Genomic DNA, 26,311 nt, shown 5'->3' with positions numbered 1-26,311 from the left:
CGTGGTGAATAAGAATGAGAATTAAAAGGCTGGCTATGAAAACGCTCACCATGGTGTTACCTAAAATAGTCAAAGCTTAAAGGACAGAAGTTAAGAATATGTTGTCTGGAGTCACTGAGCTTCTAGGTTCAAATTCTGGCTTTGTTACATCTCACTGAGATACTGGGCATATTACTTTTTAATTCCCACATTTATAAAATGAGGGTGATAATAACAGAAACTGTTTCATGAGGTAGCTGTGAATATTGAACAAAATACTTCTAAGACTCTTAGGACATACTGAAAGTGTTCACAGTATTATATTATGTTCATTATAATGAAAAATTAGAAAATCTATATATCTAATAAATTGTCTTATCCAAGCAATGTAAGTGCTATGTATCAATTAAAATAATGTTGGAGATGAGTATTTCATTTGGAAAGATGATTATATTAAAGGGGAAAAGCAGGCTATAAAATAGTTTTTACTATGTCATTGAATCCAAGCAGTTACTTATTAGACAATATCCAGTGTACTTCTTCTGAATTCAGACCCATTTCTTCCCCCAGATTTTGGCTGTATTTCAAAAGAATAAAATCAAACAGTGCTAATTTCAGTTTCTTTACCTCCTGGGTAAATGGGACATCACTGAGAATTTTTCCTGGGCTAATATACTTTTGGTACTTAGCGCATTGCAGTCCAAATGACTTCTTTTCTAAATAATAAAATAGAAGCATTTCTTTCACTAACAGGTAAAACCCTCCATGCCATAACACAGTCCCAAGATCCCACCGAGTCTCATACTCCTACTAGAGTAATAATATACGTAATTTACCGAGTCAAGAAATACTACAGCTGTAAGTTCTCAAGTGCTGACAACAATTTTTAAAAGCATGAACTGTAATTCTAACAATACTTATTATGAGATTCTCAAAACAGACGTACTTATAATTTAAAGTAACATGGAATTTTAAGAATGATACTTGCATAATGTACAATTACTGCTAAATATTAAAGCTACCTTGTCTTACTAAGAATCACTTAAGGGTATTGACTTGGTGTGACTTCAGTTTTAATGTCTGAATTGGTGATCAATTGAGTTAAAGAGTATAAACGTTATCTTTACCCTCTTGCAGTTGATGGATCTCTGAATGCCTAAGAGATAACTTATTCGTTACCCAGGTCTTTGCTAGTCCAACAATAGAAAGTCTTCTTCCAATCCTAACAAAAGTTGTTTGATCACCAATTTCAAGCAAATAGGTACTGTGCCTTCATGCTTACACTGAGTGTTACTAATATGGAAATACATTTTTCCCTAATTTAAAGTTACAAAATTAGGATCTCTGACTTCCACTGATAGAAATGAAAACATAGTCATGTGTTTGTATCACATGCAAAAATTTTTAGTGCTTCCTTATCTATGTCATTTTATTATTAACAACTTTATATGCTGGATATATGTCTCATTCATTTTGACAGCTTTGTATTTTCTGTTACGGAAATTTTACTTCAACTTTGAGCATTCATCTTGGTAACTGAATAGGATAGTGATCTGGTTTATAAAATTTCTCTGAACAGTCAGAGGGTAGTGAACACAGGAAAAAGACATGAAAGAGAGAAAAAACACTCATAATCAAGCATCTTCCAACTAACTGGTGCCAATTATATGCAGCTGGGAAACGCTATGAGCTGCTACAGAGGTTGGCTAGACTACAAGAGCTCTCCTCCACATCTGGTAAAGGTAAAGCTGACCTCACCACTTCGTGCCTGAGACAGGTAGGCAAAATTCAAGGGATTGGCATCCATTTCACAAGATCAGATAGAGTGACTATTGGCTATGTTTATTTCTGGCCAAAAGGATTCTAACTGGAGTAGCAAGTTTTAAAAAAATAAGATAAAATGTTTCTGCTCTTTTCTCCCCTAGTGAAACTTAGGTTTGTTGCTTCTGGTTTGAGGCAGATAGTAAGTTACTGACATCCACATGATTGCTTTCTGGTTGCATTTATGATTGCTAGAATAGAATTACAAATAGTCCACTATTACTTCCAGTCGTCAGCCAGATGTGAATCCACCAAGTTAAACAAAGACTCAAATTTAAGATTCTTAATATTTTTTTCTCACCACCTTTTTCTTTTTCTGATTGGTATATGAAAGACAAGAAGTGCGTACGGATTAAGTTCTTTAAACCCAAAAATAAGTGAGGGTGGCACTACTTACTTTTGTAATTCCGAGACAAGTGTCCACTGCTACATAGGGTAAAGTCCTGAGGTTTAGATTTCAGCTCTCAGAATCACAATCCCTAAAGAGGGTTCACTAGGAAGAAAAAGTAAAGAGTCTCTGCTCTAGAAATGTTGATCACAAACCCCAAATACTTCTAGCTCTCCTTTTTCAACCCTGAAGGAATATATTCTTATTGCTTACATTTTATTTCTGACCTGGGACACCCCAAAAAGGTCATTTTTGAAAAGTGCTCTGCCTTTTCTTTCACATTAATTTTATTAGCTAGTTCAAAAGAGACAATTTGCCAAATTAGAGATTTTCATGTATTCTTTTCTTAAATGCAATCATCCACAAACAAGTTTTCCATTAAAATGTACTCACAACACAGCTCAAAACAGAATGACTTTTTAGAATTAAGAATTATGTTTGAAAGAGACTAAAGTCAACTTACTGCTGAAAACACACACACACAAAAAGGATAAATTGGTTGAAACTTTCACAAGAATGGAAAATGTTTAATAAACTTATATTGGTGGGCTTTTTAAACTATAGTGTTATGTACAGCCATAGTTCATCAACCACAAACACAATAATGTGTTTGCATGGCATGCTACAACAGAAGCTTTATTCAGTTCATTCAGAAAACATTGGCAAAATAAATTTCAGTTGCAAATTCACAGATACAAGCTTCAAAGTATAAAGTTGTATATAACAAAAAATACAGGTCATATTTATAACAATAACTTACAGATACAAACTAATGATAAACTACAATTTCACAAAGGATTGTAAACATTTTGCACACTTGTCAGTCCTTTCTTTTAGGCAAAGTGCTCTTTTGATGACAAATAAATTAACAGATACACACTTGAGTGAACCATTTCCATACAATTAAAAAAAAGGTTTTGATTTGTTTTCTTCTTGTAAACATAAGCTTTACAAAAAAAATGAAGAATCAATAAAAGTGTCTTGCAGGCCAACTAGAGATACATACCTGGGCAGCAAAGTGATGTTGGAAATGCTTTGGGTGTTAAATAAAAAATTAACATTAATATCTTTTCAATGGTATTTTATACATAGTAAATGACAAGTTTATATCCTTAATCATTTCTATCCCTGAAAAAAAAAAGGAATTAGGTATGACTTATTGGCAGTTGTGTCATTGAATGGGGTAACAAGGGCTGGAGTCCAAGAGTTGTTGGTGAATGAGCTACAAAATAGAAAGAGATTTGTGGATCAGTTTTGTAGGGTAAATAAAACTGATTTAAAAACAGACAAAACAATCCAAGTCAATGTTCTTTCATTACTTATCACAGCCGAGGGCACCAAGCTACACTAGTTCCACTGACCTCAGCAGGAACATTAGCTTATTCAGCATAGTGAATAAAGTATTAAATGAGAATCCAGGGATGGTTTACCCCAGAATCTTTATTTGGGGCCACAAGATTTTGGCACTTTAATGTCCTCCGTCCATACCCCATTCACTGCACTTTACCTGCAGCTAGAGACACACGTGAGCTTTGTCTGAAGAGATGTTGCTAGCTCTCATATGAAGGTGCCTGTAGAGGATGACCCCCACCACCAGTTCTCACTTGTGAATGCTTAACTGTCCTCTTGCTTAAACATACATCAAAACACATCTGACTCAGGCAACACCACGGCCATTCACGTGAACACACACCTTTTTAGTCCTAGTGTAAGTAAAGGGCAACTACGGTACAGGTTGATTTTTCTTTAACTGAACCTTAAAATGAAGTTTCCATTCTCAGTAAGGACTGTGTTGCTTCAAACCAAACTTCCCTCTGAGAGCAACTAAGAAAGCTGGAAACATTTTTTTTTTTAATCTGTTTGAAGGCATCTGAAAGATACCAAGGTAGGGAGAATCTTCAAAGTCAGATTCCAGAGGAGGAGGGAAATAAAACAAGGCTAATTTTCCTCCACAAGTTTATTAACAATTTTAAAAGAAAAGGAATGTCTGAGAGGCTGAGAAGTTTAGCAGAGTTTTCAAGAGTTAGACTTTGGCTGGGGGTGAAGAACACTGAAGAGAAGCTCTAGCTTAAAACAACAAAAACAAAGCACAGGCTTTTTTAGGGATCCCAAAGGGTTAAATCCAAGGAGTAATGACCCAGAAATATACCAGCCCTTGTTAGGACCAATGCCTGATTGGATTAACTTGATCTTCCCCTGAAAAATGCCTGCCACAGGCAAAATTAAATCCTTTCTGGTGGGAGATCTCATCCAGAGCCTCAAATTATTTCTAACTTTTCATATCCTACATTTGGAGTTCAGTAAAAAATAACAAGGCAAATAAGAAGACATGACTCAGCTGAAACAAAAAAGAAAAAAAACAATAGAACAGACCCACAAAAGATCCAGATGTTGGAGTTATTAAATATAAACTTTAATATAACAAATTTATTAAGGAATAAAGTGATAAAATAGATAATTCCAGCATAGAATTGGAAACTATATAAAAGAATGAAATGGAAATTCTAAAACTGAAAACATAATAACTGAAATTCAGAACTCAGTGGATGAGTTTTACAGCATAGAGAATTGGTGAACTGGAAAAGTTTTGTGAGAATAAAATATCAAGACTGAAAATGTGGAAGGGCAAAAGGCTGGAAAATAAGAATTTTTTCAATAAGGGCAGAAACAATATTTGAAGAGACAAAGCTGATCCTTTTCCATAATGAAATACATCAAGCTACACAGTCAAGACGCCTATCAAGGCACCTTATAATAAAACTAAAAACCGAACCCAAAGAGAAACGCTCGGGAAAAAAGACATTCACTTTCAAAGAAGCAAGAATAAGGTCAACAGCTGACTTCAGCAGTTAAGTGATATCAAGGTAATTAACTATCTATATACTAAAAAGAAACCCTGGAAGCTAGAAGACAACATTATTCGTATCACCAAAGTGCTGAAAGAACACAGCTGCCAGGCTGCCAACCTAGATTTCCACATACAGAAGAGAAACCACTTACAATTGCATCAAAACAAACACTCATGAATAAACCTAACAAAAGATGTGCAAGTTACTAAACAGAAAACTCTGGAATAGAAGAGAGTATTTGAAGATGACTTAAGTAAATAGAAAGACAGACCAAGATCATAGTATCAAAGACAATATTACTAAGTGGCAGTTTCCTACAAATTGATCTAACAGATTATATCAAAATCTCAACTGTTTTTCTTTTCCTTTTTTTTGATGGAAAAATTTATGGAAATGCAGAGGGTCAAGAATAAGCAATACAAACGTGAACAACAACAAAGTAAGAAGACTTGTACTATTGGATATCAAGAATTATGGGCTTAACATAATTAAAACAGGTGGGTATTGATACAAAAATAAAGAGACCAATAAAACAGAAGAGAGGGTACAGAAAATGACATACATTATTTGGACCCTTGATTTCTGACAAATGTGGTGCAGTCAAGCAGCTGGGAAACTGGTACCTTCATAAACATAAAAAAAAATTTTGCTCCCTATTTCACATCACATACAAAATTCAATTCCAGATAGACTGTAAATCTAAATGTCAAAGGCACAACAAAGTTTCTAGAAGGTAACATAGGAGGGATATCTTTATTACCTTTGAGTAGAAACAATTTCTTGAACAGGTCACAAAAAAAGCACTCCCCAAGAAGAAAAAACTGATGAGATGAACTACATTAAAATTAGGAACTTATGCTCAACAAAATGTACCCTTAAGAGAGGAAAAAAAGGCAACCCACTGAATAGGAGATATTTGCAACACATATAATCCTCAAAAACTTATTTATATGCAGAATATAGCCAGAACTAAAGCAAACCAAAAAAAAAAAAAAAAAAAAGGAAGCCAATAGACCAACAAACAAAAACTATAAATAGGCTCTTCAAAAAAATGATATGCAAATGCCCAACGAAAAAATGCTCAATCTCAGCAGCCATGAGGCAAAGGCAAATGAAAACAATGAGACAGCACTAGACGGCCATCAAACTGGCTCAATTAAGTAGTCACACCATCCCATGTATTAGCGAGGATGTGAGCACCTTGAACTCTCATGTGCTGCTGGTCCGCGGGTCAACTGGTTCAACAACCATGGGAAACTTTTTGGCAGAATCAACTAAAGTTTAGTGTATGTGTAGCCAGGACCCAATGTTCCACTCCTGGGTATATACCAAATAGAAGTGTGAACTAAAAGGCATGCACAAGAAAGTCCACAGCAGTATATACATAAAAGCCCAAACTGGAAAAAACACAAATGCCTATCAACCCTGAAGTGGACTGTGGTATATTTTCCTACAGTGGAATTCCGTGTAACAATGAAAACAAACAAATCACTGATTCTTGCCACAAGACAGAAGAATCTCATAAACACTGTAGTTGAGAGAAGTGAGACACAAGAATACATTCTGTATGTTTTGATTTATATAAAGTACAAAATAGGGGAAACGAAGACATGATTTTCAAAGTCAAGGCAATGTTACCTTGGAGGAAGAAGACAATGATTGGCAGGAGATATCAGGAAAGCTTCTGGGTGCTAATTATGTTCTACTGCTTTGTCTGGGTGGCATTTACATGCATATGCTCCCTTTGTGAATTCATCAAGCTGAATACTTATGTGTGTACTTTTCTGTATGTATGTTTTGCTTCAATAAAAAAAGCTTCTTTAACACAAAATTCAGCAAACCCCAATTTAAAAATCTGAGTGTGAATACTTTCTGTGACCATAGGAAAATAAGTTGTTTAAATATGATTAGATTAAACAACAAAAAAATGTTTTCCTAAAAATCAAGCACTATGAGTTATTATCACATTTGCATTTTAGCTGTGAGGTGAGTGTTAAACTTGCCCCTTAAAAGGTAATCACGGAAGTAAGAATGTTGGGTAGTTCTGCTCCCTACTGCACTCCCCACAGTATTTTTCAGCTGCTACTGAGGTAATATTTCAAAATGTGAATCTTATCAATCATATACTATTAGAAGTTACCAGTAATTGATTGCTTGGGAGACAGCTGTTAAATATTAGGATACCTACCATCCATATAACTATGCAGCGCAGTTAACATCGTCCCATCTTGGGGCACATAGGCGGAATAAGCCATTTCTTCTAGCATGGGTGGTGACAGCCTGGAGGGCGGGACTGCTGTGACTGGGGCAGAGGAGGAGTGGTTAGGACTGACGTGTTTCTTGTGACGTGCTCTACAGTTCTGAAACCACACCTGAGGGAGGGAGGGAAAAAGCAATGCAGCTACGTCACATTATCAGCTCGATTTAACAAGGAATGCAACCTCAATTACTCTACCATATAAGCACAGTATAAACCTTTAAATAAGCTTTTTTTTTTTCCCCAAAAAAATCCTCTGGACACAAGAAAAACATTTTTGCATAATTATCTTGCACAATCTTTGTCCAGATAATAACTATGTGGTGATTTACTTAACACCTGATTCTATACTAAACCAGCATCTTCCAAAATAAAAATGGGGAAGGGATTCAAGAACTCCAAAAAAGTTTCCTTGGTTTTACTAATGGCATTTGGGATGAGGAAGAAAACAGGAAAAGACCTTTCAGTCAGAAATTTAAAAAATAAATAAATAAACGACTAAATGTATTCTCAGACACCTGCTGGACTTACTTTAAATCCTTTTTCAAATGACTAAAATTCCTACTGAGAACTTAAAGCTTTCTACAAACCTCTTGATTCAGTTATTCCAGTCACATTTTAACCTGCTGAGTTCAATTTCTCTTGGTGAATACATAGGTTATTCTTAAAGAAACAAGTTAAGGTCAGGCTTACAATAAGAAACAACTAGCGATATTTAAGCAGGATAAAATACAAACACATCCACTGGTGGAAAAGTTCACAAAATGTAAAGAGCTAACCACCCTGTTGTCCACTCTATTGCAGAAATAAAGGAAGCCAATTTTGGGTAAGCACAGTTGGACAGGCAGGTCAGCGTAAGGAAGGCTAGACTGCCCAGGATGCTTCCAGTAACTAAGCTACCTGCATTTGAACTCCCTGCTCCTAGATAAAACTTGCCTACAAACTGTTACTCTATTAAAATACAATAGCATTGATTTGCTATCACTCCAAACAATTTTGTCATAAGAAGAGAGAGAAGTGGAGGGGTAAAATCTTTAAGGAAATTAGGATAAGAACATTTGGGGATCAGGGCATAAGGCTAAGGGCATAAGTTGGCCCAGGGCTGACAGGTAGTTACTTGATGGCACAAGGGAATCAGGCCGGAATAATGTGAAACAGAAGGAAGCTGTAAAAAAGATTTAGATGAAAAAAGCTGACCTGATTTCAAAGACACACCTTGCCCTTGGGACTCAAAAACAGAAGGCTGCAAAGTATAAACTCAGGATTAAAAACAAAGCAATAAAAACTAATAATGTAATGGGGTATGCAGCTTTCAGCAGGTGGCTGAGAGGTTGCACCGGAGGAGTATTTCAGGAACAAAATTAGGCACTGATCAAGGAAAAGAAGTGAGAAGTCCCAGCCTTCTCCCCTAACTTCTGGAATGTTGGACTCTTAGATACCTACACAGAGACCATACCCAAAGCCTTCAGTCACAGTTCTCTTAACAACAGGTGCCACTGCTGTCACCCACACAGCCAAAAAGACATACACTTTCTCCAACTTGTAAGCGGGGACTGCTGCCACCTGCCTTTTCCCTGAGGAAAGCTCCTGAAGACATGCACCCCAGAGCACTGCATATAACCCAATATAGATGGCACTAGGATTCCCAGAGTCTCTTCAAAGTATCTTGTTTCCAATAAATTACATACATACATATTGGATAGAACCTATTCAGTTACTTTTTTTAATCCCAAACTTTGTCAATAAATATGAAGGCATGACATGAACAATAGATTAACTACCTTAATGCCAATTCAAATAGCTCCTTGGAAAGATAACAGGTAATTAAGCAGAGAGAGGTTTGAGAACAAAGTGTAATGTAACTTGCACAGCAAAATACAGTTAAGGATTCCAGATGTCAGAAAGTAACTTCTGACATGAGGGCTGCCTAGCTTCAGGATTCAAATACAAGTCCTTTTGACTCTCTTCACTGACTTAAAATTTCCTCCTCCTGGTTTGTAAACTTCTGACAAGAATTAAATTTTCTTCTGAGCAACATACTGGAAACATTTTTGGGTTTTAAACTGTGAGATACATAAGCTGAAAGTAGGTCATGTAGACATTCTGCAAAAGAAAAGACTAACGCATAAAAGGAATCTCTTAAAACACCCAAAGAACCAAATACGAGAATTTAATGTATGAAAAAGATGGAACTTTAAATAACCGGGAAATACTGACTTAGAGAAAGCTGACTAATTATTTGGGAGGAAAAAAAATAGAAAGATATCTACCTTACAATATGTAACCAAAAGTCAATTCCAGATAAATTAAAGTTTAGGTGTAAGTAAGTGTTTAAGGAACAAAAACCAACACGGTATACTCTTCAGGTAGGGAAGCATAAAAAGGGCCAAAGTTACGAGAAGAAAAATGTTGAGAGATTTGATTTTGTTATTCAACAAAAATATAGACATTCTATGTGGAAAAAATAAATGAAAAGGAAATTGATGAACCATGTAAAAGTTCTATGTGAAAAAAAATAAATGAAAAGGAAATTGATGAACCATGAGTGTTTAACATGATAAACAGAATAAAAAGCAGTAAGTGGAGAGAAAGGAAATAATCCAATAGAAAAGTGAGCTAAAAACAATTTAAAATTACAAAATAAGCAAACATGTTAGGTTTATTGATAATAAAAGAAATACAAATGAAAACAATTTTCTGACTACCAAATTGAAAAGGATGTAGAAGAATGATAGTTTTAAAGACGTGCATGCCCTGGGGAGAGGGAAATTTCATACGAAGCAGAATAAACTGGTTATGACCTTTCTGCAAGGTGGTTTTTGTATTATCAGTTAAAGGCCCTAAAAAATGTTTTATCTTTTGATGCAACAATCCTACTTCTAGAAATTTATCCTATGGGAACTACTGAACAAATATGCAAGGTGTATACAAAATGTTCACTGAAGCATTTTTATGATAGCGAAAAACTGGAAATAAACAGAATAAACCGTGCTATGCTCAGTATGTGCAGCAGTAAAACTGATGTAGATCTTAATATAGAAAGAGAATTCCTGGCACACTGATCGAAAGAAATAGCAATGTTTTATCTTGTTTCCATAAGATACACAACTCATAATTCACCTCTCTGTAAGGATAGGTGAACAATGGCTGTATCTGGATGCAGAGAGTTAAAAGTAAAATCATCCATCTTTATTCTGTGATTTCAGTTCAGTGATGATCTGCTCTATTATGTCTCACTAAGCAGACTTTAACTGGTAAAGGTGAGATTATCTCCGTGTGTCAGACCACTGTTTCTACCTAATCTTTGGGTAACCTAGGTTGCAAATTATAATCAAGGCCTAGTAATCAAATCTCTAATTTTTCTAAAGTGTGCTCAATGCTAGAAAGTAGGCTCAAGAAAGAGGTTATGACAACCATTTGAGATCGCAGTAATTAATTCCTCAAAGATACTGTGAAGGACTATATATCTGAATTGTATACACATATATATATTCACACACTTTATATATGCATGCTAGCATTCCTTCCTTTGCTGTCTTATCAAGAATATTTAAATTCAATTTTCACATATTAAAAGCCACCACTATCCAACAATATATTCTCCTAGTTTTAGTGCTTGGAATCAAGTTAACTTGCTCGTAATACTGGTGACCTAAATACCTGGAAATCACAAGACAGATATCTGTCTGGGGTCCTTACTTCTTCAAATAATAAGAAAAGCTCTCAGAAAATCCTCCATTTTCATTTGCTTCCAACTTCAAAATAATCTAAAACCTAATAATCATGAATCTGACTTAGCTGCAGCAGCCACTGTCATTGAAGTATAGTGCCTTAGATTAGAGGGAACCCTCAGGGCATTGCATCTGAACTACCTCAGCAAAGGAAGCGTCACTTCCAGGAAACTCACTACCCCAGTGGGAGCCCATGCCAGTTTTGCAGCCTTGGATACTGAGAAGATTCTTCATTGTGAGTAAAATCGGTTTCTTCTGTCATCCCCTTGCAGAGACCTGGTCCTGCTGTCGGCAGGACAGCCTTTCACGTATATTTAAAGACATCTACTCGGTTTGTAGTATTCCTTCCCCTACTACCTCCTAATCTTTTCTCCAGATAAATATCCCTCTTGCCATTAATACCAGCACATTATTTCTAGACTTTCACAACCTTAACCTCTCTCTAAAGGGAGCACTCTTTTCACAATGGTTCCTTGTTAGTCCCTTTCTAAAATGCAGCACTCGGAAATAAACACAATACCCTGGACTTTTGAAAAGTACTGAGGTCATGGGACTTGCCTCCTCAGAGAACCTCATTACACTGCACTCAACCAAATCCACTGGGAATCTGGGTCTTTAGAGAAGCTGCAGTACCATCAGGTCTTTTCCACTGGCTTCTTGGTACAGATGATTTTTTTAAACTATGAAATACTTCGGGCTTACTAGGAACAAGCTGAAGAATAAACACCTGCTTACCAACCACCTAATTTAAGAAATAAAACATTCTATGTGCAGTGTTGTACTTAACGTTTCTGCCATCGAACTTCATCTCGATAGTTAATTACTTGCATTATTAATTCCTCTTTTTAACCTTAAGTGTTATTTAAAATTATTTTCCAATTCCCTAATCTGAGGGAAATATAAGATCCTGACACAGCTGACCACCTCCATCTTGAACCCACCTCAATCCTTGGGCCTCCAGGATGCTTCTATGCCAAATTCATTCCTTGATTCTGGTTGTAACTAATTCAAACAGCACCCCTTACCTTGCTCTCTCCGTTAAGTCCATTCTTCACTTTTTACTGTTCATAATCTCTTTCCAAAGCATCTTACCCAATTTCATGGCATTGGATCTGAGCCCTGCTCATCCTTTAAAACATCTGTTTACATACTCACTTGCCATCATCATTGCACGATCAGCAGAACCAGAAGGGAATTCACCTCCCTCCCAGCTTTTTTTGTTTTAAAAACTTTAGCACTCCTGTCAATATCACCATTTCCGTGGATATTCTGACTTCAAATTTAAGTGTCATCTTTGATTTCTCTCTCCTTCCCCACTATAGCATCCAGGTCTTTTTCTTGTTTCTCTAGCATCCAGAACCTGCCATCAATGTTTAGTCATTAAAAGGTTTCCCAATGAATTCTAGGCCATTACCTCACTTAAGTCTCTTTTCAAAAAATCACTACTTTGTTAGTGAGAATGTAACTTGGGGCAGCCACTGTGGAAAACAATATGGCGGTTTCTCAAAAAGCTAAAAATAGAGCTACCACTTGACCCAACAATTCCATGCCTGGTTATGTACCTGAGAAAAACAAAAAAGACTAACTCAAAAAGATCAACATTCATAGCACCATTATCTACAATTGCCAAGGTATGGAAGCAACCTAAGTGTCCATCAACAGATGAATGGATAAAGAATATGTGAGATACACACACACACACACACACACAAACACACACTCACAATGGAATACTACTCATCCGTAGAAAAGAATGAAATTTTGCCATCTGCAGCAACATGGATGGACTTGAACAGCATTATGCTAAGTGAAGTAAGTCAGAGAAAGACAAATACTGTATGATATTGCTTATATGTAGAATCTAAAAAACACAACAAACTAGTGAATAAAACAGAAAAGACGTAAACTCACAGATTTAGAGAAAAAACTAGTGGTTACCAGAAAGGAGAGGGAAAAGGGTAGGGGCAATATAAGGGTATAGGGGAAAAAAAGGGTTATTATGGATTATAGGAAATCATGTGTGTGAAACTTTTGAAAATTATAAAGCTGTATAGAATTTAAAGAATCTTTCATTCAAAAAAAAAAATCACTACTTTGCTGGGCATCCTAGCTAATGTGCCTGTCTCTATCAGTTTCTCCCAACACTAATTCTTCTTATGTACTCTCACCAGCCCTTTCTTCCTAAAGTCACAGTATCACAGCTTTTTCCTGCTCAGGAGAGAATTCTACATTCACAAGCCTCTCCAAGTTCAGCTCCAACTATCCCATCTCCTACAATCTGCAAACATAAATTTTATCTTTCAACACATTTGCTCTAACTCATCCTTCCCTGGTTTTCTTTCACATCACTCCTTCTACCAGGATCTTTAACACAGACCATCAGCATCCCCTACACACACACACACTCACTCGCATACACAATCATAGAAAAGCAGAAAAAATTTCTGGCCTCAGAAACAACCTAGGAATCAAAGTTGTCTTTTTTAGCCTAAGGATCCTAGGGTTGCTGTGAGCAATGAATGAAGTAACTTGTGCAAAGATTCATTTAACAAATGGCAGCCTAGCCCAAGCAGGCTAATTATCAGGTTCAAAAGAACTGATTTAGTGAGAAGAGACCTAAAATGGGAAACTGATGCTTTGACATTTCTTCACAAAAGAAAACCAATGCACAGTTATAAAGTTCTAGAATAAACTTTTAGCATCTCTTAAAATAATCACCTGTATCACACGTCTGCTCAAGCCTGTCCTTTCTGCCAGTTTCTGGAGGGTCTGTGCATCTGGGTTGTTGTCCTGAGCAAACTGTGCTTGCATAACCTGTTTTTTAAAAAATGCAGGTAGTAAATAGCTAAAAATAAGCAGCTCCATCTTCTGCATTTTGATGACAAGAGAGATAAGACATGCATAAGAAAATGGGATACTTGTATTTTATTACTTAAAAATCAGTATAAGGAAGTATGTATAAATAAAAAGAATGCATATTGTGTAAATTTACACACAAACTATGTTGAAATCTTAAAAAAAAATTTCAACATGAAAATTTGTCTCTCAACTATGCTGTTAAAAATAAGCTCACCTTTTCTTCCATTCTTACAGCCCACAAATAAAATGCATAATAGTATAAGTCTATTTGCTGTTTTTTCCATTTTGTTAAAAATTGCTAGCATTAAAAAACTTAAAAATACAAAAATCATATCTTCAACCTCTACTGAGTTAAATAGGTTCAAGTCCCCTACAACAATTTTTATGATCAGTCTGCAAATAGTAGACAGTGCAACAGATGGATTCCACTTAATTGTATTGACTCCTTCATTAATTGTTCTACTACTTGCTCTATGCAAAGGAGTATCTGGGATCTTAAAAAGATACCCACTGGCTCACTGAATAAGGATTTCCTAGGACCTAGACATTTCTAGATTGAAAAACTCCCAGGTGAATCTACTATGAACCTTTGGATTGGAATCTGGTCTCAACTTCCTGGGAGAAAGATATGGACATGCCAGTTATTAGCAACAACACAAGCTAAAGAGAAGCGTGGAGTGAGGGTAGGGGGTGGGGGAGAAGTACCAGAATAAATGCACACGCCAAGGGCTTTGGATTCTTTAGAGAAGGGAATCACTGGAATCAAGTGGGATATTTGAACTTTACTACTTAAAAGTCAACAGAGGGAAGTATTACAAAATATGAAGAAAGTATTATAAAGAATGAGAGGGGGGAGTCTGGCATTCAACATGATGGTGCATGTCTGTGGGCGTGCAATGCGGGTAACCTAAAGACGTTAAGTACTCCTGACCTCAACGCCATTTCCAACAGACGAAATGGACTGCAATCTCCGCCATACTCCTCATGTAATACTACCTTCTGCCACTGCACTTGTCACGAGGTAGCTACATAATTCATTAGCAGGTCTAGCTTCCCACAGCAGAAAGCGAGCTTCTTGAAGGCAAAGGGAACGTCTTATTCTTCACATCCCCACGAGTTAATCCCCCTTCCTGTCACATGGTATGTGCTTAAGAGTTTGTGACAGAATAACTCTGACAATGCGAGGAAAATCTGAAGATGATGTGGAAAAAAAGACCAATGTTGCTCCAGGAAACTTTATGAGGTTACAAATTATATAATTTATTCAGTTAAGTTCTCTCAGATAGTGACTCTTCTAGAATAAGGTATTTCTGGCTTCTTGTCCAACTATATACTTGTCATCTATCACTGTAAACAAAACCATGTGTATTTTTGCTTTAAAAATGGGCAGAATCAGCCTGAAAGTTCATAACCTCACCCAGTTCACTTCATTTCCTACTCCAAATGTGTTACTTTAATATCTTCATGTATGTAGGTATGTTTATATGTAGTTGAGCAAGTAACATTCCAAGAAGGAAAAAAAATGAGCAGATTAATTATGTCTTTGTTTTTTAATTTTTCAAGGGAAAAAGCTGAACAGATATTTAAAGATTTGCTTGTAAGGCCATTATTGATCACTTATGAAACAAAAACAGCATGCTTTTCACAAATGCATTTCAAATTCACAATTTAATAATGGAACCAAAAGACATTTACTAAAGCAATTTCTCATCAAGGAATAAAGAAAAACTTGGAATATGCTAAAGGAAAAGTAAGATGTGTTTATCAGTATTTAGTCTCACAAAAGAACTCTTAATTTTGACTTAGTTTCATTACTCTCCAGTTACTAACGATGCCAGAACCCACCCTGCTCCTTTTCTGAGCTCTTTTAACATGGTCAAGGAGCGAGCTTCTGTAGATACATCATTTTAAGGGCAGGAAGTCTACCAGAAATGTCAGGAGTCTGCATGGTAGCAGCCAACCAAGTTGATCTGAAAGTAGATTAAAGTAGGCGCTAACCTTGGCATGTTTACCATTAATAATCCTTGAGCAGGTGCTTCCAACCACAATAAACAAACCATAACACTGGCAGTAACTTCTTAAATACAATTTCTACAAATGAGACAATATTTGAAATGTTTTTGCCAACATAAAATAATATTCTACTTTGTAAGTCTTAAACTATTTTTCCTTCCCATAAGTTTCTAAAGAAGCTTTGGGGAAAATTATTTTGTTTATTCCTCCCATTTTAACTCTCCTCTGTCCAGAGCAGGTACTCTATGAATACCCTTGACTTCCTTGACCTATATTTTATTGTTTTGCTGAATTCAAGCACTACTTGAATACATTCAGCTTTTTGAAAATTAGGACAATTTGACAATGAGCTACATTGCCTGATTTATTAGATGTTCTGGCAAAGTATAATGATTCAAGCTATCTTAGATTCCTAAACTACAAAGAACCTCTTGAGAAGAAGGATTGTGTCTCATTTGTTTCAGCCACTCCTGGTATAGATAGATACTAATAAATATTGAATAAATGAGAACATGTTTTGAAAGTATATAATTTCTGCTCTCATTTTAAAAAACCTATGATTCTGATACAATGTTTTTAAACTTATGAATCAGATCACATTTTCATATAATAATGCATGACTTAAATTGTTTATGCAAATTTGCAATTTAAAACTATAAGGTGATCTACAAGATTCTCACTCTCATTTTAGCTGCCACTGCCATTAGGTGGAGTTTTGTTAAGGCACAGTTCTACTCTTGGTCTCCCGGGAGGCCAAGAAAAATGAAAAGACTAGAAATCTGAGGAGCAGGGTCGAAATCTTTTCTCTGTCATTCCCTTGGTGGTCTGCCTTGAGGGGAGTCCCTGCACTTCCTGGATGAGGCTACCTACATCATGGGATTATTGTAAGATAAAAGAGACAGTGTAGAGAAAACGCTGGCACAGGACTTGGCGTACAAAGACCTCCACGAATATTATTCCCTTTCTATTTAGTCAGTATCTGTACCTATCTTCCTATATGAGACTGTATCTACCTAAAGTGGTTTCAAATTTGCACACTTATCCTTTACTATTAAATTTTTATATCAAACTAAAATGATCAGCCTTGTGACTATTAAAATTATAGCCAGACTTTCCTGGAAACAGCCCATTTTAAGAATAGAATGTATTTATATTAGACATTCTATCTTAACTCAGACACCTTTTAGCTACTAGCTATTTTGCTGCCAGGTCTCCCATAGGTAGTCTCACCTCCTAACTTAGAGCTTTATGTGATCTTTATTACAACCAAATGAGGCTTACAGAAAAGCAAGATTCAGACATTTCTTTCAATTGCCTTATCTTTCACTTCTTACTTACTGACCATGTAGCTGATGCTTAAATTAAGAAATCCAGCACAATCACCTGGAAATTTTTCAGAATGGATCTAGATTTTAATGCTAGATTGCTTTCCAATGCCATTAAGTTCCTTTGGACTATTTGTGTCATATCAAGGCTCCTTTCTTGTTCTCAAAATAAAAATTCTCTCTTGAAACACTTTTACTGCATTCATCTTAAATACTGACAAGTCTTAGAATATTATTATGTGATTTTTCAAAAAATTACTTTGAGTTGTTAATATTGTGTAAATGTCCTTTAAAGTCTGAGCTAAAACGGCTACTATGTATAAAGCACCCAGCAGTACATGGTAGGTGCTCAACAAATGTTATTTCACCTTAATGTAAAACAAATAATTCAGTCCCCTTAATAACTCAATTGCCTTAATCTTTGGGAAAACTGATTTCTTTATCTGAAAAAATGCAAGAAAAAAATCCTTATATGTATAAACTTAAATATAAAGCAAGGAGTAATTACTTCATTATTTTTAACAGCTTGCACAAATAGAACTTATGACAATTATACTTAAGGCAACTAAGTTGAAAATGAGCCATCCCTTTTCAGGGGACATAATCTTTAGCAACAAATTATAGGATTACTCCCTCTACTATCTTTAAAAACAAGAAGGGGTCTACTTGATTGGAGTCAATCAATAGATTCCTGTTTATTGGAAGGCATATTCAATTCTTTCCTACTCAAAAATGTATAGTTTTGACCATTAAATGTGGTTTGTTAAAAAAAGATGAACACATTAGTGTCCCACAGACCCACATACTATATGTCTTTCTGTTAAGAGTTCTAAAATTCTTTGTCTTCTATCACAATTAGAATGTAATGTAAATACCTGAGTTAAACCGATTTTTATCAGGCAGTCAGGACAGATCAACATTTTGTTTCCACTTTGATGTTAATACCAACAAACCCCAGGGAAACAAACTTGAATGACTAGCTCATATCATATTATGACTCTCAAAATACTGATAAACATTTTAGGAAAATGTTTTCATACATTTAACAAGTTAGTTCTCACAAAAAGACAGGTTAACCTTTTTGAAAACATAAAAATGTTTTTAGACAGCATAGAGATTGTTTTGTTGTTGTTGTCTGGTTTTGTTAATTTCAGTTTGTTTTTTTTGTTTGTTTGTTTGGTGGGGAGGGGCTTCAAAAATCATAAATTCATTGTCATGTCTACCTGGAGCTGATCTGCTGTAAAGCTGGTCCGAGCTCTTTTTGCTGGTTTTGGATGATTAACATCTTGCTCTGTGAGGAGGGCGCCTTCAACACTAATCCCATTACCTGCATTTAAAAAGAAACACACCATACATGTTTCTAACTCAAATAGGTTCATCAGTCATACAGTATAATAGGTTTCTTGCATCTCCTGGTTTGGTATGAAACTGTATTCATCTTCTAGGTTGCCAAATCCCTAAAGTCTTAAAACACACTAGAAATATACTGTGGAAACGATATTTCATTTGTAGGCTTGTATATCTAGTCAAAAGTGCAAAAAGTTGGATGTGCATGTCTACGGTTCATCCTTACAAAGGCAAATACATGGAAACTACTGGTTACAAAAAGCAAAACAGAACACTGCACTCAAGGCTGCTTTCTGAGAATATGGCACAAAGCTAACACACATGTCATGGCTCCTCTTGTAAATAAACAGATGGAGACCATCACTAACAGTAGAGGGCTTAATGAGTTTCACCACAATTACACTGCACAAAATAATGCATTAAGATGACCTTAGGAAAAATCATTTTTATCCCTGTATTCACTGTCCCAAAAGACTCAAAAGTATTTTAAGTATATATTTACCATTTTCCACTTCTCTTTTTAAATTATCCAGCATGCAGTCATAATGTACTCTGCAGAGAACTTTCTCTTCCACCAAAGCAAACTCCTCTCCCGTGGAAAGTTGCCTTTTGCAAGAAAAGCAGGCAAAGCACGCCAAGTGATAGACATTCCCCTTGGCCCTCCGGACCCAGTCAGTAGAATGGATGTGCCTCCCACAACGAGAGCAGCGAGTTCCATACCTTCTACATAAATAGAAGGGCAGGAGGTGAAGATTTTAATGCTTGGTGAGATATTCATCACTCCAAGATGAAACTAACACATTAGACCCACTGGATTAACCCAAGTATTTAAATCTTTTGAAAATGAAACAGGAATCAATTACTTTTTAAAAGTCAATATGGTAAGCAATCAAGACTTGAGAGAGAGTCATAATTCAAACCTGTTTATAAAACAAAAACTTCTCATTGTTACTCTAACTAAAGGAAGATAGCATTTTCTCTTTTAAAAATAAATGAAACACGAGTTTCCATATCCTTCTGGTATCAAATATCAATGCATTTATAAATTACCTAGAGACTCAAGATAACAAACACACACACACACACTCCAGGTTGAAACCTGAAAGTGCAAAGGCATACCACTGAAGACATACACAGTGACATCTTAAAACCAAGCTGAGATACTTAGAAAACGCTTTAAATATTTTTTAATTAAAACATTTAAAATTGATATTATCAAAGAACGACTAGACAGAACTTGTTCACCCTAGGATGAGGAAAGAAAACTCAGCAATGTTTCCTTTGGTGAGCAAGCTATTACATTACCATCTACAGGAGAAGGGGAAATATTATCTAAAACTTTTACAGACATATCTGGACATTAAATGCAAGTTAATCTTAACGAAATTCTGGATATAAAGGTTTCTTTCTTCTCTCAGTCCCAGTGACTGGACCCTCTCTGCATGTCCCTGCCACCATCGCAGTCACAGCCTGGCATGTCCACGTCACTCTAGATACGTATATGTGTCTGGGTCTGATCATTAATATATCTTTAGTGGTATTGCCAACTGAATCCTAAAAGTAAATTTCAGAATAAAATATGAAGTATAAAAAAATCCTGAAGAACTAGACTTTCAGTAAGTATCAGAAACCAAATCTTTCAAAGGGCTTTAAAGCACCCTTTAAAAAATTAAGATTAGCATATCCTAAAAAGAGAAGGCAAATTGCTATGATTTTTGAGGAAATGGAGAGTAAACCTGATGAGAGTAAACCTGAAATATGTTTTTGGTAATTATAAAATTCTGCAACTTTATAAAATAAAGGACTCTTGGTTTCATGAAGTGCTTTAAATTACCTAGCAATTTTATTGAAATCAATCACTAAACTCTCTGAAATCAGTTTTTAAAATTGAGTATAAACTACATAATTAGTATAACAAACTTCATTATATAGTAGTAACTCCCTATTTCACAATGAACATTCTTCTTCATTTGGAAGTACAAATTTTAAACTATGATAATTTTAAAAAGTCATACTTAGGGATGATTTCAAATTCTAGACAGCTATCCACTAATAACTGAATTCCAATCCTAGATGAAACTTTACATTTAAACTATTATAAAGAGACCATGCAGAGAAAATGTTACATTTAATATCCTAGGCAAATATAATCTCACAAAACAAAGACCAAAGAATAGACAAAAGAAACAGGACTTTTAGGCAGAATATGTAATTAGACTTGTTTTATTTCCAGTGCTGGAACAGTCAGTTCTTATGAATGTCTTATCATATTCTCCAAACTGCTGGCATTTTATAGATACATTACTAGGAGTTATTCTACAGTAAACTGTTAAAACCTTAACAAAACCTTAAATTTTTTCTTCTATAATTACTTCATTTTGTCTTACTACTTTTTCCAAAGGGCTTTGTCACAATAATTCATTTTATATTTCATACTTTATACCTATGCACAGCCAAGAAGATTCACTGTTTTTAAAACCTAAAACTTTCATTAGCCAAAGTGGAAATACTTATTTAAAATTAATTTTGGTATATTTAGCCCCTGAAACATATAAACATACTAATTTTATTGTTTTAATACAAAGTATACCTCAAAATATGAAGCATTCTCATTTTGAAATGTTACATAAGAAAAAGTGAGCTTCAGCAAGTGAAACAGGACAAGAGGGCCTATTTACAAAATTCTTTTCTCATAATAATTTCTTGGAGTATATACTTAGTAAAAAAAAAAAAAAAAGCTTCACAGTGTACCTGAAATAATCAAGCTTGCAGAAAATGTCCTTGTCTTTAATATAACAGCTGGTATGTCTTCCTAAGGAGGTTCTGCAGACACTGCAGGAGAGACATCGGACGTGCCAGCACAGGTCATTCACCTGTGAAGGAAAAAGGGGCAGAATGAGGAGTCTTTCTAACACCACACTCAGGAGTATCCTTCATTGGTTTTATGCATCAGGCAATTTTAAAAGCTGGTTCCTTAATATTTTAACACATGTTCTGAATAAAAGCTTCCATCTAAAAGGTATCATTTATGCAAATATACATTAGATATATAGTCTTTTAGACCCCAACCAGAACATCACAATAGCATAGTCTACATTTTGTATTACCTCTGAAAAATTTAGTTTTTTTTTTTTTTTAAATCAAACTTCTATAAACACAGGAAAAAATTTGGTCACTTTAAAGTTCTACACACTGGTATTTTATTTTTAATTTGACCAAATTCTTCCCACCATGAAATATGGTAACTAAAGAAATCAAGCCACATACCTTCTCTATCTAAATTTTTGGCCAAATAATTATAAACTGTGCACTAGTTAAAGTGAGAAGGAAAATGAAAAAGCTTTGTAAGATAAATATTTACCATTGTAAAGAAGCCAGGCAATCCATTTCACTTACAAAATAGAAACTGCTAAGGTAGACTTAAATGTTGATATAGCAGAAGCCCTGGCTCCCTTCTAACATTAAATAACAGCATTAAAACATGGAATATTGGTAACCCTACTTTAATGACTTGGTTCCTGGAGGGAAAAAAATCCATTTTAAGTGATTCTAAGAATGCACCCAGGTATTGTTTGCCATTTATACTTCAAGGAGTAAGACATAAACCAGCACTTTATATTCTAAGTAGGGGCATGAAATACTCTCAATTCAAGGAACAAATCATAATCGCCCTCACCTTAAACAGTTGGCATTCACACTATAAGCATCACAACTTTAGCCTTCAAGAAGGAAGGTGTGTACTGAATTGAATTTGCCTGTAATGCAGGCTCCTAAAGTTTGCTCTTGTTAAATGGAACTGAGAACCAGATTAATGCTTACTTAAACCTCATGTATAAGAATGGCAATGAGGCAAAAACACCAGTTATGCTCTACAAATCAATCCAATGCCTAAAATAGAAATTAGGACATTGGAAAACTGGGAAATTGTGAAATACAGCTTTGGTTCCACTATTTCATAATAAAGATGATCTGTCCAATGATTCTATCACATTAGCACTACTGTTCAACATGTTTTTCTGAGATATGAAATATAAAACGTACTTCAAAGCTGAAAAAGAGTTTCACTGGCTTCTAATTACAGTTATGTGCCTCTCTGCAAAGCACTAACGAGAGTAATATTTTAGTGAAATTTTAAATTGCTATAAAAGAGCTACATGTTCACATAGGAGAAAGCAGAGGAAATAGTAAAGAAACAATAGGAAAAACTCTGAGGAAATCAGAATTAAAGGAATGAATAATAGTGAAAGCTGTCCTTGAAGATGCATTTTCTTTCTATTTTTCCCTAAGATGGGCCCCATTAAGTGGAAGTTTAGAAGTACAAGGAGCTTCCTTTAGTATTCCCTGTTTAAGACCCTCTGTATTTAGCTCTTATCCACACTCTTTTTTTTTTTTTTTTTAAGCAAGGATAGACTCGCTCTCTAGCTCCCTAAAGCCAGGAGTAATGCCTGGTTTGTCACCTTTCCTCAAAGTTTACTGAAAAAAAAAAAATTCCTTCATATTTCACTTCCTCTCCAGAGAGGAAAGTAAGGTGAACAGAAAAAACTGTGAAGATAACAAACCTTCCATGATGGCTGGTATTGATCCAATCTGTGTATGTATGCATATATAGGACCAAGCCAGAAAAAAATCACTCAAAATGACTAGAGCACTGAAGTACTGGATGGGGCAATAGATGGATCTTACTATACATAAAATAGATGCCTAGTTCATACTACATAGCACAGGGAACTATATTCAATACCTTGTAATAACCTTGTAATAATGAAAATGAATATATGTGTATATGTATATGTATGACTGATTATGTTGTACACCAGAAATTGACACAACACTGTAAACTGACTACACCTCAATTAAAAAAAAAAAGTTAAAAAAAATAGATGGATCTAACTCCTCTCATAGTTTTTTGTTTTAACTCCATTTTACTTGTCTCATGATACGGTGTTTTTCTATATTAAATAGTTACACCCTGAAATATTCTACTAGATCTAACAGTTATTTTTTAAATCAATGACTCAGATTGAGTTCAAATTTATCTGGAGGAATAAACACTCAAAATGGGGGGAGAGTTAAGAACTCAAGAGTTTTTATATAATCACAAAAATGTCAAACTTTTATTAGAGCTGGTTTTCTACATAATAAGAATTAGCTTTCTTGTACATGTATTAAAATTTATAAGCAAGGGTAGACTAAGATTGTACATAGAGGACTTCAGTCCTGTTACAAAGGAAAGCTTTATATAACTCATTTAGATAACTTAAATTATTATATACAATATATAAACATATTTTAAACATATAAAGATGAACACTAGAAACTATTTTTTCTATTTCAGAGGGTATGTTAAAAGTCACTTTTTAGTAACTTTTTCCTTTATCCTCTCTGTTATGAAGTGTTAAACACCTTACAGATCCATTCAGAAACATTCTTAAAGATTATGTTAATTATTGAGAAGGCTCACTGAAAATAAGAAACTAGTTTTGGATACAAAAGATGGTTTTGAAATATACCCCAAAAAGGCTCAGGTCTAGAAACAATGAAATGGGAATCTTAAGAATGCAGAATTAAAGAGAAAGCCATGTTAACTTGCCAGCTTTAAGCATCAACCACCAATTAAGGAACTTAGTCACTTTTTAAATGTTTTCACCAAAACTTCTTTTAGCGCTTTATCTAGGTTGTATCTACCGGGTATCGTTCCAACTTCACAGGTGAAATAGTTTTGTATGTTGAGGTAGAAATTTAAAGAAACTCACTAACTTGCTTTTTGAACTCATATTCTTCATAATGAATTCTTTTGAAAACCTGGGAGGGGTGTGGAGGGAGGGATAGAAAGTGAACTGGTTTGCTACTAATTCAGTGTAGGAGAGATCATTATTTTAAATAGTGGTTTTAAAAAGCTATTGAAGTTGCAAACCCACGGTATTAGGATTAAGACACATGCGACTATGATCATGCAATGACATGGATAACTGGCCTGCCAGACTTTGTACTCCAAAACTCCCCCACAATATCTTGAGAAGTAAAACAAATTAAGACAGACAATCAACTCTCAAATCACTACTTGAAGTACTTCATCCCAGGCATTTTTTTCTTTCTTTTTTGTCTAAATTTACATCAATTTCCATTTTTTTCCCTAAGCACGGAAGAAGACATAAAAGAAAAATCATTGGGTGACCATGAAGTGGAAAACCTTAATAAGATTCTGAAAATCGTTTTTATTTAGATGCTACTAGGAACTTTAACTTTGGAAAAGCCTCAGGTTACTGTAAATAAACATAAGATTATGTGAAAAATATCTGTCTAGAAAACACCCTTTAAGGCACGTTACAGTGGTTCTCACCAAAGGAGACAATGCAAAGGGTAAATCAGTCAACATATACAGACCTGGAACCCTCATAAGCAGGCAGATGTGTGGGTGCTATTGGGGGTTGGTGACCATAACCCACTAGGTGAAAATAATCAGGCAGGACCCTGTTTCCAGAATGGGTACGTTTCCCCACTTCAGTTCCTCTACAAGTAGGTGGCAGGTTACAGTTCATCCACCCGGGGTATCCGCACTTCTAGACTAGGATGTGTCTCACACAAGCTGTTTTGCAACAACACGGGAGATACTAAAGATTTCTTCTCCCAATCTTTCTTACCGCATAAGTTGCCCTCGACGGGGCTGTTGTGATGAGAAAACCTACCACCTTGAGCGAGAACTTGAGTGGAAAAGAGGGGGGAAATAAACTTTTCTCTTTTCCCGGAGCTCCCGGGGAACCCCGCTCCCCTTGGGCCTCGCAGCTCCGCCCTACCTTGAGAAGGTACTTGTCCACGATCTCCAGGCCGCAGCTGTTGCACACACACTTGCCAGGTGGGCAGACGGAGCCCGAGGCCATGGACCGGGGCGAAGACGACGGAGACAGCGGGGCCGAGGAGGAGCACGAGTCCTCGTCCCCCACTCCCTCGGGGCTCACCTGCAGGAAGCCACGAGGCGCGGACTCAGGCGGTTCTAGACCCCTCCTTCTCTCCTCATCCCACAGACCCACGGGGGATCCCTCACCACCTCCCCTCCCTTCCCCCAAACCACCCCCAGGTCCTGAGGTCTCGACTCTAGCCCTCTCCCCCGGGTACAAGCTCACAACACGCACCCGCCCGGTCTGCCGACCCCTGACCTAAAGGACTGGGGACGCCGCGCAGCTCTGCCCAGCCCGCTGTACCTGCTCAGCTTCCCACCTCGCCCCTCCTCAGACCCCCCACCTCCACCCGCTCTCCGAGGGGCCATTTGGGTCCGGAAAAGAGCGCAGGGACAGCAGCCCTTCGTCCTGGGCCTCCTCCCCACGGCCAGTCTCGCCAGCACCCGGGTCCCTACCCACTCACCAGTCCCTCTTCCCCGGCGCCTTTCCGAGTCCTCCCGGCCGCCAGGGCTGCAGGCCGCCCGCACTCCTCCGACATGAGCCCCAGGCACTGAGCGGGTGAGGGCGGGGAAGTGGGAAGGAACAGAGGCAAGAAGTTCAGAGCCCGCACGTGGGCCCAGAGCCTCGGCTCCTCCGCACGCGGGGCGCCTTAATGAAGGCCCCCAGCGCGCCGGGCCGCGCGTGCAGCCGTCTGGGCGTCTGGGCCCCGGCGCAGCGTGCGAGCGGACGGCGACGCAGCCTCCCTTGAGGTCCACGGGCGGCGGCGGCGCAGCCGTAGCGCGCGGCGAGGCGGCCGCGGGAGCACCAAGGGCTCGCCCCGCGCGCTGCCGCGCTCTCGGGGCTTCG

The 26,311-nt window shown here is 36.6% G+C and overlaps 1 protein-coding gene across 4 annotated transcripts in view; it reads right to left on the bottom strand.

The window, feature by feature from the left end:
- Nucleotides 1-2,793: 2,793 nt before the first annotated feature.
- Nucleotides 2,794-26,311, bottom strand: part of LHX8 (LIM homeobox 8) — a 29,681-nt gene continuing 6,163 nt past the window's right edge. For all 4 annotated transcript variants that reach the window (XM_032494588.1, XM_032494587.1, XM_032494586.1 and 1 more), the window contains 8 exons: nucleotides 25,929-26,015; nucleotides 25,364-25,525; nucleotides 21,321-21,442; nucleotides 19,072-19,292; nucleotides 18,446-18,549; nucleotides 13,744-13,839; nucleotides 7,226-7,409; nucleotides 2,794-3,410 (listed from right to left, as the gene is read on the bottom strand). In XM_032494588.1, coding sequence (XP_032350479.1) covers nucleotides 3,334-3,410; nucleotides 7,226-7,409; nucleotides 13,744-13,839; nucleotides 18,446-18,549; nucleotides 19,072-19,292; nucleotides 21,321-21,442; nucleotides 25,364-25,525; nucleotides 25,929-26,003 — 1,041 coding nt within the window. In that variant the 5' untranslated portion in view covers nucleotides 26,004-26,015 and the 3' untranslated portion in view covers nucleotides 2,794-3,333. The remainder of the gene's footprint in view (nucleotides 3,411-7,225; nucleotides 7,410-13,743; nucleotides 13,840-18,445; nucleotides 18,550-19,071; nucleotides 19,293-21,320; nucleotides 21,443-25,363; nucleotides 25,526-25,928; nucleotides 26,016-26,311) is intronic.

Source organism: Camelus ferus, chromosome 13, assembly GCF_009834535.1.
Source record: "Camelus ferus isolate YT-003-E chromosome 13, BCGSAC_Cfer_1.0, whole genome shotgun sequence".
NCBI lineage: Eukaryota > Metazoa > Chordata > Mammalia > Artiodactyla > Camelidae > Camelus > Camelus ferus.
This window is presented reverse-complemented; position numbering and strand designations above follow the sequence as displayed.